Here is a 13,633-nt window from a genome sequence, read left to right as displayed (position 1 = left end):
AGCTACATCCTTTCCTTAGAGCCATGAGCGCACGTTTGTGAGGGATGCACATGAATTATAGATAGGCTTTAATGACAGCTGCCCAGCCTCTCGCCTCCCTTGTGTCACTTAACTTTTCATGCATGTGAGCTGAGTGGAACCAGCACTGTTCTTGATCGGTTGCTTATACCCCTTTTCACATACAATGCCAGCTATAAGATTAGATTTGGCTAAATATCAATGATCTATTGGTATAATCTAAATGGCTGCAACTTGGATTCATATTCAAAACATTTTTTCAAATCAAAGTGTCTGAGCTACAACATGAGCAATCAGCTCTGCTTGCAGACATCTTCTTTACACCATTTACGAATTTGGATTCTGTTAATTTTCATTCATCCATTGAGGATAGCAGACACCAGTCTGTTATAAGGTAGAGAAGCTTAAATTTGTGTTCTTGTCGATCTTGGTCTGCCAGACTACTTTTTTTTTGCTATTTTTCAGATGCGTTTTTCTACAGTGTTCAAAAGATTATTTTGGCCTAATTTCTTTCTTAAGCAACCTTTCATTCTTCAGTCATTACAGTCTGCCTTTTGTGCGTCGGGAGATGACTTTTACCTCCAATAATGGAAGGAAATGACCTATTATTAGTGATCACAAAAAAGGCATTTAAAATTGATTTTAATCAAAACATTAAAATATGAGTGCATCAAAATTGTGACCGGTGTGCTGATAAGAATGCAGATGCAGATCCCAAAACTAATGCTGTCCAAGGTTGTTTTGTAGGGTCACTACGTTAGTGTCATTTGATCATCCCACACTATTTCCCCTCTCTCCTTCCGTACCATCTCCTTCCTCCTTGATGGACTTGGGCTCGGAAACGGCGAAACACTGCATGGTCTCGTATTTCTGCTGCTGAGGCTCGTGCTCATGCGGCTCGTCCTGGCTCTCGCTGTGCGGGTTGACCAGCATTCGGCAGTTGAATGTGTGGCTGTTCCTCCTCGGACCCTCGCTGGACCACGGAACGCCGTTCACTACAGGGGAACAAGAAGGAGAGAGAGGGAGATTTACAATGTGGTCTTCTGGGGATTTTATCAGATGGATTTTACTGCAGCCGAAAAACTGAACAACAAAAACAGGGAGATTGGGAGCTGCGACGAGTGAGCCAAGAGAGGCTAACACACTGCAAGTGAAAGACATAATGAGAGCAAGACAGAGAGAATGAAGCCGGAAAAAGTGCAAAAAGGAGAGAGTGGTTGCTGGGTAGAGATCAGTCATAATGAGCAGTTGGAACCCCGAGCCCTGTGCCATCTATCCACAGCCATGCATCACAGCCAGGCCTCCATATGCATGTCCTCTAAAACATCATTGCCAATCTTTCTTCTTCTCTCCAACACTTGCACAGGCGCGAGCAAACATGCATCTACACACATGTACACACACACACTCACACACAAAAGGAAAAAGAGACATGTACAGTGACACACACAACTCATTTAACTCAAACTCCCATCACACTCCATCTGGTTTGTGATCTCATTCAGTGCATTGATAATCTCCCAGTATCTGGGACACAGCCCACTGATCGTTTCCAGGGTACTCCGCTCTGTGCTACTCCCCCACCCAGATGGCTGGGCACTCAGACCTCAATCCGAAGCACCAGGAGAGAAGAGGAGAGGAAGGGGAGAAGGGACTTAGACCAAGCTCGTGATGGGGTGTACTGACATACATTGCAATCACCTCTTGCGCAGAGGAGATGGAGAGGTATGATGTGGAGGAAGAATGGAGTTAAGGTATGAAAGGAGAGAGGGAAAAGAAAAGGGCAAAATTGGACGAGGAAAAAAAAAGGGCAAATGCGTGTCTTATGGAAATAAATGGCCTGTTTTTTATGAGATGAGCGATGCTAGGCTAAAGACAATGCTTTTCAGGGAGGATTGGAAATAGGAAAGCGAGAACATGAAAATGGGAACTTAGTAAGAGTAAGAATAACACACAGTGAAGAAAAGGGGAAGGAAGGGCATGAGATGAGAATGTAGGAAGGGAGCGATGCTGCTGACAGGGGAGAGACGCCGAAAAAGAAAGTTAATTAGCTGAAAAGGGAGGGAGGAAGAAGAAGAAGAGAGGAGCGAGAGCAAATGTCTGGGCTGGGCATCAGCAAAAAGAGAAAATTAAGAACCTATAGGTTATAAGCACTGTGCCAACCCTGTATATAAAGCTTACATAACACTTTGTATTAGCCATCTTACCCACATCTTGTCCGTAGCAGTTTAACTGTAAACATTTCAGCATTTTAATTAAACTGACATCACTATCAAACAGCCACCTACATCATACCTGTCTGAACAGGGAGAATAAGAGGGATGAGGGTGTTAAGAGTCAGAGGAAGTACACTATGTAAAAAGGATGAGATGAGGCCATGGTGTAAAGGAGACCCTGATAAGTTAAGAGCAGCGGTGGGCAGAGTGATGCAACACAGGGGACATACTTGCGGAGTTAGGAAAACACAGAGACGTGGAACACAAGTGACGCAGTGAGACAGAAAACTGACAGGTTGAAGCAAACGCTGGCAGGGAAAATAAGCTTGAGTCTAACCGAGGGATTTGGGCAGCAGGTTCTTGATGAACTCAGCATGATCCCCGACGTGCAGCACGCTGTAGACACTGGTGTTCATCAGCTCCTCCTGGTTGTAGCGCAGGTACTGGGTCACATTCTCAGACACGAACACAATGTTGCCCTCCATGTTTACCACGAAGAAGAAGCCGTCCAGGGCCTGGTGGGGCGAAAAATAGCAGAGGTTAAAGTTTGTTTATTGAATTGTTTACACTGGTACAGAACAAATATATCTCTGATGACTAGCTGCTAATAGAAATAACACTGCAGCAGAGTAGGTTATTGAAAGACTAGTCCTACCATGATATGCTTTTCCACACTTTTACTCTCACATGCCACACACAAGTTACGTTTATTTGGTTCATGAAAAGGATTTCAAGGGCTTTGTAAATTCCAGTTATAGAAGGAGGAGGGTATACGTTCTGCAGACTTCAATTGTATGTATACTTTTGTTGTCTGAGGTCAAAAGAAGGAAATTTTAAAAATGTAGGACAAAACTATTCATGGAACCGTTTTATTAATTCCCTGGTTTCCTTACAGTTACTCTTTAGTGATGTGCCATTTGTGCCTGATTTGGGATTACTGTGCATCAGTTAGCATGCACATATAGTACTAAAGTCTCAAAGTACACTGTATGCTGGCTACATCCATCTGTCCTGCAGATGCTCAACATCAGTGTGTCTGACAGAAAGCAAGATAAAAGCATGTGCCTGCAGAGATTGGAGGATGTGGAAGAGGAGGAGCACTTAATTGAAAGAATACAGCCCCAGGTCAGCCATTAGACACAAGATGGTGTCAATTAGGCCATCAAATCACCCAGAGCCCTTAAAAAAGGGAATTGTAGTGGTTGTAAAGTTATAAAATCGAGTGTCAAGATAAGAGACTGTCAAGGTGTCTGCTCCTCACCCCTGCTTAAATAATCATTATTACACTCACATTGTTTACATTACATGGCTTTATAACAAATCATATGCTGAGTTGTTTTTATGCATCAAATGCCTGTCTCTGTAACTACATGGCATAACATACCAACGATAAAAAAGCGGGCAAAATTTGGGGCTGAAGCACACTCATACGTCCCGGGTTACACACAATCACATTGGGATTGAAGTTCTCCCTCGCCTGCATTAACACAGCACAGGCTGAAAATAGACTTAAGGAGATCTCATCTATCACTGCATGAAGCAGAGCGGTTCCAAAATGCAACACGGTTGTGTAAGTCCACCCTGTATGAAGAAAGGCCATGTACTGGACAAGTAGGGCAAACAGAAACAGAGCAAACACTCTTCAGTGCCAACTCTTGCATTCTTCCAGACACTCTTGCATAATGCTGTTAACCAATACCTTAATTTATAATGCCCTGATTACATATACTGTAGAGGTGACTAAAGCTGATACAAATGAATATACTCTAAATAAATATACTGAGCCACTGTACTCTCCATGTTCCATTTTGCACCAAGCCTATTGTCTTGATATATGACTCTATAGTGCTCAACCTCCCATAGCAATGTACAGTATCCAGTGAATTGTTATAGCATGTGGAGGAGGGTCTGTTTAACTCCCCTCTCCCCCCTCTGGGTGTTACTGTTATTTATGATATGATACTGGTGCTTTGCAAACAGGGTCTCTCTTCACATAAATTCTGGCTAAACCTGCTGCATGACAAAGCATTACCGTCTTGCTAAAATGAATATAACCACGTCTCTAGTAGGGCTCGGTACTAAACTAAATACTTTATTTTCTGGGAAAGGGAGAAATAAGTCAGTCTCAAATACCTAAATCTGGCATCCATTTCTGGTTGAATTTACACTAAACTGTTTTTTTATGATACATCTACTGATTTAAATCATATTTTGGCCTATTTTAGATTTTGCATTTTCAAAGCAAATACAGATTACAGTAATACATATAGCTAATATACAGCTACTTGATGATTAGACAACAATTAAAACATTTGACAGCTTTGGCTTTTTGTGTTAAATGAACAAATGGATTTTTAATAATAGAAACATTTCTCAATGTGAGATATCAAAGGAAGTATGTGTACTGAAAGTCAAAAATTTCGAAACACACTCAACCCTAGTTTCTAGTGTCATCATACCGCACAACAGCAACCATACGGAGCAGGCTACCAGGAATGCAAACTATATGCCCAGACAGTCATGTGACAGAACAAGGCTTGCTCCCAGGAGGTTAAAACAACAGCACACTCATATTTTTTCATGGCCTTCTCTGTCTTCCTGCACTCGCATTAGAGTGGGCAGAAGGGAGCCTTGGAGGAGGGTCATGGGGCGCGTGGGTGCATTTCCTGCCGACGGCCATTCTCCTCAGAGCATCCTGTAATGAGCCTGGGCTGGCGGACGGGGACGTGGCTAGAGCGGAGCGGGTGTGAATGGCCGATTGCTGTGTTTTGGGGCTGCTGACAGATGGGAAAGCATGCAGGCTGCACCGGGCTATATTTAGCCGCAAGTTAGTATGTCGATTCAGTGACGCTGGACCAGGAGAGCTATAAATATTCCATGACAGGACAGATCTAGAGGCGAACGAAGAGAAGATGGGGGGGAGAGAGAGAGAGAGAGAGAGAGAGAGAGAGAGAAAAGAGAACTGAACAAGTAAGAGAGAGAGAGGGAGGGAGGAAGTGAGTGAGAGGACAGGCTCAATGGACTGATTCATTCGCCAGGCTGTTGCTTTCTTTCCCATTATACGTAAGCACTTCAGTGGCCCTCCACAGGACAACGAGGCCATTGCTCCGCTCTGTGATTTACAGCCAATCCAGGGCAGATACAAGATGCTGGCAGCTTTTACTCCACACAGCTACACTCACACACAACCACTACTGGCCCATTTGTGATTGTTCTCCATGGTTAGCACTCTTCATTATATACCACTCATGATTTAAAGAGAAGGGTATATCCTATCCTATGCGGATGTTTGTGTGAGTGTTCGTGTGGGGTGCTTCAAGACAAGTGTTCAGTGGGTGGTATTTTAATACGACACTATGAATGAGCAAGAGAAGGCCCTCTACCCACCTCTAGCATCATTGGTCCCAAGGCATCTTTGTCAATCACACTTTGGCCTGTTGATGAGACATCAGCCTTCTGTACCTCCTCTTCATTCGCTGCTGCAGCTTTTTCTTGAAACAGGAAAAGTGAATGACAAACATTTAGAGACAGAAACCCCCAAAACAAAACAAAACAAAACACCACAGTTCAAAAGAACATGAACACACCAAAACATACACGTCAAAGAGAGCAAAACAAACAAACAGAAAAACTATTTTTCTTTTCCCCTGAAATTGACCCACATACTTTAAAAGAGGTCACTTGTTGACAAGACTTTTACAAGTATCTTCCAGGCTACAAAGCAAACACATTTTGTCCCTTTGTCAAAACATGTTGCCATGGCTCAAACCCAAGCACTGAGCAGCGAGCGGAGTGAAAGGTTGTTGTAAATGAATGTGTCAGAACACACAGCTGACACGCTGGTGGCAGCCACTGGATGGATTGCATTGTCATGTGCAAAAAAAAAAAAAAAAAAGACTATTATGAAAACACTGACGGTGTGTAAACAACTCATGCTCCCAATAGAGCAGCAAGTTGTTACTAAGTGGTCAAGTGGCAAAGGCAGAACCGTACAAATGTTTACCCAAAAAGTTGACCATTGGCCCCTTTTTTTAATTAATACACATTCTGGGATAACAGAATGTTTTTCCCCTCTTAATTTATTATGTATTCATCAGATTAGTAAACCCAATTAAAAGGATAAACTAGGCTTTTAAAATAGCTTTTTGGTTTGTGGTAAATAAACAGAACTTCCAGTGATAAATTAAGCCACAGTGTAGTATGAAATCAGTTTATGAAATATGCCTAGACAATAAATGGCTCAACAAAACACAATATTTTTAAGCTGGTTTGATGTTTTGTCACACCAATTTGAGAATAGTGATCGCGATCAGACCAGTCATAAACTATGAGCAATCTCTTCACACTCTTTATTCAGTTCCTCCAGGAAATCGCGAAACAATTAACTCAAATTCAACCAATCCCTGTGAATTCTGTGTGACCTTGCAATTTTGTCAAATCACTGCAACCTTTCTGCAAATCATTGTAATTTCCTGTACAAAACGTTGAACCATGTGTGCAATTTTCACTTTCTCCTGCAATTTTATTGCCAAAACAGCCTAAAAACCTACTAAAACCTCCCTTTTCTTTTAAAAAGCAGGAATTTTAGGCCGCAACAATCCCGAAAAAATCTGAGGGGGACTGATTTTTTAGAACTATTCCTACATACCCCCATTTTACATTCCAAACGTCACTATTTGGAAAGCTCTTCAGCATTGATACTGTTCAGCTAGGAGTATCCTCCCTTTTCATATCAACTGCCTTTCTCAAATAGCTAGGCTGGCAGTGTCTCCCTGTAAGCTCATACTCTTATTAGATTTCCAAGAAAGGATAGAGAACGTGACTTGCACATACAGGTACTTATGGTCTGTAATATTACCAAACTGACAACACACAATTACAATAATGTGACTAACAATGACGTTTCAAAAACGAAAAATAAATATAACGCCTTTGAATGCACTGCCCAATAAACTGCCACAAACCTTTCAATGTAATGATGATGTGACTTATTTATTTATTTAGAGTGAAATTTAGAGTATCCTGTAAGCTCCTGTACCTGCATGATGGTGCTGTGCATTTGTCCATGTGAGTGATTGGGTTAATAACCATGCAGAGAAGCCTTATGTTCAGAGCGTGGGCTGCCCTACTTTTGGAGATGATGATGAGAGGCGGAATATGAGTGGGCTGTTGGGGGGGACACATTTAACTGTCGCACCATGCCAAAAAGAGGGCTGACCATATGGTGTGAGAATGTTGTGGTGAAAAGCAAACAAAATCATGTCCTTCCTTTTTTTTTGGGTGTAGATGTGTGAAAGCTGACACAAATGCAGGTTTCCCCTCTGCTCTGTGGGCTCGTGCAACACCACACAGACCCACATTCATCTCTTTCAGCATTAATGATGTGTGCATCAGCAGGACCTCTCCAGGCCCAGCGGGGCCCAGTATACCAGCACAGCTGCCCTGGGTACAGACCCATCACTCAATGTCAGTGCAGCCCTCACTGGCTCTCTGTCCGTCTGCAGAGCTGTGCCACAGATAGAGGGTGGAACTGATTATTTAAAAAGGATTGCGCCTGGTAATAACTGCAGCCTTATTTGTAACTGGCAAGACACTTTCCATAAATTCTTCTCTTCCTTTTTAAAAAATTTACATTAAGTGTATTTTGACATTTTTCACATATGTGTAATGGATAAAATGTGTGTACTAAATGATGTACTAGCTGCAGATCAGCAGCTACTGTATATTTCAGCCTCTAAGCAATGCTGTTGTTGTGTTGGCAAGAGCGAGCAGTTAAGAGAGTGTAAAGAAAGCTGTAAAACTCTTGGCTATGTCAATATTTTATAGGCACTATAAAGATATCATTACTTAACATACTGTCTATTAAGATGCAACAATCTGGATCAGAAAAAAGAAACAAAAATATGCAAAACTAAGCTACAACTCCACCCTGATTTCAATTAGCAAAATGTATGTAGACCGCATGAGAGGAACAAACAGCTTTCGGTAGGAGGCCACTTTTTCAAAGGCCATCATCGCAGCATTGCACTTCTCTGCAGGGCTGTGACACCAATCAGTTAGAGTTATTAAGTCACATTAGTGTAATTTAATACATTCAGTAATGTCGCCATAAATTAAGAATATCTTTCACGCTGTAATGATGCTCTCATGGGGGGAAATAATAACAGGCCTATAGAAAGAGAGATTGTGCATCATAAACAATCCTAAGCAGCCTTGGAACACTAAACAGATGACAGATGAGATGTGATGAAAAGAAAAAATTGCAGTGGTAAAATGATCTATTGTGAGCATAAAGACATCTAAATGAACTTTCGGTGAAACTCTGGTTCAAAAACAAGTGCACCAAGAAAAATGAATGGCTGCTGAAATTGCTGCCCCTCTGAACTGTGCAAAATGAGGTGCAGCAGCTCTCTGTTAGCTAGAAAAAGGTGGCCAATGGGGTCTGAAGACAAAGCAGAAAAGCAAGGATTGTTTAGCCTCTCTCTCAGCGGTTGCTGTACAAACACAATTATGCCTTCGCAGGCAGGCAGGGGATGTCATTCTAGCCTAGCATAAAAAAAATGAGAGTGAGGAAAGGAAGGGAGGGAGGGAGGGAGGGAGGGAGGGAGTATAAGACAGTAGAGAGGGAGGGGGACGGACAGTAGCCAGAGTCTGTGTGTGATTTTTGCATCACATTGCTCACCATTACATAACTCCTAGCTCCATGAGTCACATAAAACAAGATGACATACAGAGTTATATAGAGTGGGCTACTCTTTGTATACCAGTCACCCAGCTGCTGTTCTTGTACACGTCATCTAAGCTTACTCACAAGTTAGCAACTGCCTTAATATGTGTGAGGTACAACTTTTTAGCTACCTGTAGGAAATAAAAAAACTGAGATTTCACTGATTTTGGTCTGGTAAATCTAACATGAAAAACATAGAGACACAGACCTCAACTAATTGGTAAAGACTACTAAAAAGAAAAACTGGCAAGTACAACTGAGCAGGCTGATCCATTTGCCTGATGTTCTGGCTCAGGATGGAAGTGGGAAAGACCGGCAGCCAACACAAAATCTGCTCTGGTTCATTATATGATGAAGTGACGGAGTGAACATTAAATCAATTGTACTGCCCTTTAATAATAATGTCAATTATTGTCTGTGGAGCAGATCCCAAATCATAGAAGCACATTTGGTTGTATTGGAGCCTTAAACCACAACAACATCCTAAGCACCTTATTCAAAGACTAAATGGCTACAATCTAAACCAGTGTTAAATCCATTTGCACGTATTCACTTAGGCTAGGCTTAGTTTATAACTAGGCTGTTTTGGATGAAATGCCTCAGAAAAAGCCAGCTGAATGGTAACTCGGGATTCTTTTCACTTTTACTTTTGGACCTATCATCTTGGCCATTTCTTCAACAGACATAAAAGTGTCAAAGACATTACAGGTTGTACCTTGCTCCTTTATTTGTCTGATCTGTTTCACAGTTTCCTTGAGGATTGCACATTTGTCAGGCTTGACATTGAAGTTGTCGATGTCGTTGAAGTTGGCGAAGATCAGCTCGGCAAGCTCTTCGATGTATTTGTTCTCGTGCTCGCGGTTGCGCTTCTCGTTGCTCCGCTTTGGACTAGGGGGACAAAAAGAACACCGGGGTGAGAAAATGAACAACAAGAAGGGGTTAAAGAAGTGTTGGTCAATATGTGCATGGTAAGAACAATTCTACCACAATAACACAATGAATGGGCAGTAAAAAAAAGACCTGGAGCAGGGCAGAAGAAGGATCTCCATCCACAAAATGGGGATGACTGAAGAGCCCTCTTATTTTGATACCAAATGACCACAAAGTGCACAATATCTAGTGGAAATCTTGGCATGAGGGATAAGAGGGATATCGCTAGGGTTCTTCATATGGCTGCAAATGTTTCTCTAGGCCTCTTGATTGTGCCAACATGGAGCACTACATCAATAAAGAAAAGCCTCATTCTCAAGTGCTTATCTACAGATAAATTATGCAGACTTACTATTCAGACTTCAACAGTGCCCCATGTTTAGCTGCCACAACAACATACAGCCGTTCTTGCAATTACTGGGATGCTATATGCACAGTATTTCAGGATATATGTAGGGGCTTGATTTTACTTTAACCATGTTCAAAACTCTGACATCATCTTCGTTTTAAAGTTTTTCAATGGGTAATAATGCAGGAGGATTCGGAAACGCTTTCAAGAATATATAATTAAGTCTCCAAGTGGGAGATTTGTTTGGGGGGGGAGAAATGCCTTTTGGCCAGAGATACAAGTCTTACCTGGGTCCTAGAAGTTCGGCAGAACATTCTTTGCGTTTTCGTGACTCTGCCCTGGCAGGGTCAGATGAGTTTTCACCGACTCCGCTCATCCTCAATGCATATCAGCGTCTGAAAAACACAAAGAGACACAAACAGGTGTTCATGACATGTAAACGCATGACATAAACGTATGAAAAAACACATGCGACATTTGATGGATCAACTACACACTCCAACAGCAGAATTATGCGGAAACCACTTAGATGCTGTATGTGTGCGAGCATGCCAACGTTGGTATCTGCATACAATGCACACATTCACATACACACACGCGCGCGCACACACAATCCAACGCTGGGGGCACAGGTTGATCCACTCCAGGAGAAATGAGTGAAAATGGAGCGGAGAAAGAGATTCAATCATTTCTCTCTGATGGTGCGGCTCTCCCCAGAGAGACTGAAATGAGAACACGGCGCTTTGCCCACAGCACCAGACTGCGCACTCAACCATGTACCACGAAAAACCCATTCGTTACACGATACAGAGCAAAGCCAGCTCACAGTAAGAGCCGAGTGGGTTTATAATCACAACATGTGTTCGTGTGTGTTTACTGGGTATCTTCGAGGATGCTTTACCTGTAGTGGTTTGTAAGTGTCACTCAAAAATTAAATGTATCTTGTCTGCTCTTTTTGAAATCAGGCTACGAGCTGTGAGATCTGAGCTAAGTAAGAATTCATGTTGTGACGGCTTCGTGGTATCCGAAGTGACAAGCTCGCTGAGGGCCATTTCTGTCACACCCCACACACTGCTATCTTGGGTTTTCTCTGCAATGTAAGATAAAATGTAATTTGGTTATGGTATTAGTTGTATGGTTGTATGTTGTGTTCTTAATCTAAATCATTCACAACAACTTGAGAGCCTTGGGAAAGTTTGTGCAAATGCTGTGCATCCATACCAACATATCTTTTATTCCACTCCTCCTCTTACCCTGCAAGTCAGTGCAGGCTGAACTTCATGCCACTAAATGAAAGAGAATCAATTATTGATCAAAGCAATGTCTTATTAATTACCACCATCATCTGCATCCTGGTGGTTAATGGACTTGGATTTCAATATATGGGGCGATATCTGCTGCACAGAAGATTTTTTTGGAAGAACACCTGCGTCTTCCAAAGCAAATGGTGACATTCAAAAAATATATGCACAATATTGGTTGATGCAAGATGGGTGATCTTCAGACCTTTTCTTTGAAAGGGTTATGGAAGGAAAGAGACAAAGAAAGAAAGAAAAGTGACCTAGAAAAAGAAAAAGAAAGTTTTTTTTCCCCAGCACAGTGCACAAGGTTGGGGCATGGTGTGTTGTGATACACTCTCAGCCTCTCTAACCATGGAAACGGCTGTGACACACACCACTCACTGCTCAGCCATTACATAAGGCATAACAGAGTACAGCACAGCACAATGTAGAGCAGGGAGGAATAGCATAGCTTAGCAGAAGCAGGGTAAACTAAAAAGGGAGCTAGTGACCATGCAAACTTGAGTCTGGCTCCCTCCTGGCCTGGAGTGACCTACTTAAAGCTAATGGTAGGGTCTGTGCTCAAATGGATGAAGTCAAAGCAGTGGTGATTGGCCAGAGAGGCAGAGGAGACTCTGAAGGGTAAAACCCATTTCCACCGTTCTGTTGACAAGTGACTTGAGTACTATTGGCCTGCGCAGTGTACGGACAGGTAATGAACACAAATGTCACTATGCATGTGTCCTTGCATTATGCTCTTTTGAATGCTATCAGGATGTCTTTATGCCGTGGCACTGTGCTGTCCACTGAAATGATAAGTCTCTATAGCAGAGGTTATGTGCTTTTATTAATGACAACAGAAACAGGCCATTAAACTCTCATAGCTAAGTGGCACTCTCTGCTCCTATTGGTTGTGCCTGGGCTTTCCAGCACAAGTTACCATGGGGATTCTGGACCCGATTGGTTGTGCTTGTCCCGCTGGGGTGAATATGATTGGTTGCCTTCGTCTCCTTGACATGGCAGTAATGATGGGTCAGTGTACGTTGAGACAAATAAGAGACTGGAAGTACCGGGCACGTCTCAATGACACCAACGCAGACAGCCAGACAGCTCGGCCAGCAAGCTGGCAGAACGCTTTTTGTTGCTGGGGGGTCCAATCTTCACATGGGCAGACTAGTGAGGGATTTCTAATCCTAGAGAATGGCCTGGATCTCTGGGCAGCTATAAACAGCTGGGCACTGGTGTTAGCACTTACTGTACAGAGCTGTGTCACCGAGTTAATTGTCAACATCGGCCACTAGGGGAAAGTTCCTCTTTCTTGCCAGGGCTTTCGCAGGCCACAGAAATGCCTGGAAATAACTGAAGGGTAGCATGTTGGTTCGATGTTGTGTTTAGGAAAATCTAACAATGTAAAGGAATATGTCCAATAAAACAGCAGAAATGATGGGATAGAAGGCATTGGTTGTCAAACACACAAACATTTTGTTGGTGATGGAAAAATAAAAATCTGTAAAGCTGTCAGTTACACACTCGGCCACACACAACACACAATGAGTCAGAGACGTTGAGGCAGTGATGTTCAGGATGATAATAGAGTTGTTGATGATGACACAGACACAGGCTCTGAGCTTAGTCCACGATGATGCCTACCAATCTATGTTCCATATGACACATGCATAAATAATTCACTCACAACTTCTGCTGCTTGACAATTGAAAAAGAACAGCACAACAACCAATTTCACCTTTTTAAACTGAGCCATTTAAAAGGGAAGCACAGAGCAACAAAAGGTCATGTCTGACACAACTAAATGGCCGTGAAGACAACAGGACAACACAGCTCAATTACGAGTTTACTGCTGTGCACAACACAGCTCGTTAGCCATCTGAAAAAATGATTAAAAAAGGAATGATTCTCATTTTCAATATTTAAGACTAAACAGTGTTTTAAAAAAAAGTGGTCTAGTTAAAAAAAGGAAGAACATTTATGGTCTAGTGTCCTACTTAATTTTATTTACTGAAAACTTCACAGTAATATAAAGGAAGGTGTTAAGGGGGGAAAAAACAAATTATGTTGTTACATCAAATCAGTTACAATCAATCATTTTACATTA

General features: G+C 42.2%; 1 protein-coding gene across 3 annotated transcripts in view; it reads right to left on the bottom strand.

Moving 5' to 3' along the window:
* Positions 1–13,633, bottom strand: part of ncoa2 (nuclear receptor coactivator 2) — a 55,251-nt gene that overhangs the window by 21,851 nt on the left and 19,767 nt on the right. For all 3 annotated transcript variants that reach the window (XM_051410300.1, XM_051410302.1, XM_051410301.1), the window contains exons 3-7: positions 10,528–10,635; positions 9,677–9,849; positions 5,622–5,725; positions 2,572–2,749; positions 825–1,013 (exon numbers count right to left, since the gene is read on the bottom strand). In XM_051410300.1, coding sequence (XP_051266260.1) covers positions 825–1,013; positions 2,572–2,749; positions 5,622–5,725; positions 9,677–9,849; positions 10,528–10,616 — 733 coding nt within the window. In that variant the 5' untranslated portion in view covers positions 10,617–10,635. The remainder of the gene's footprint in view (positions 1–824; positions 1,014–2,571; positions 2,750–5,621; positions 5,726–9,676; positions 9,850–10,527; positions 10,636–13,633) is intronic.

This window comes from Dicentrarchus labrax, unplaced genomic scaffold (genome assembly GCF_905237075.1).
Source record: "Dicentrarchus labrax unplaced genomic scaffold, dlabrax2021, whole genome shotgun sequence".
Classification (NCBI taxonomy): Eukaryota; Metazoa; Chordata; class Actinopteri; family Moronidae; genus Dicentrarchus; species Dicentrarchus labrax.
The sequence above is the reverse complement of the archived record's forward strand: the minus strand, read 5'-3'. Positions and strand labels throughout refer to the sequence as shown.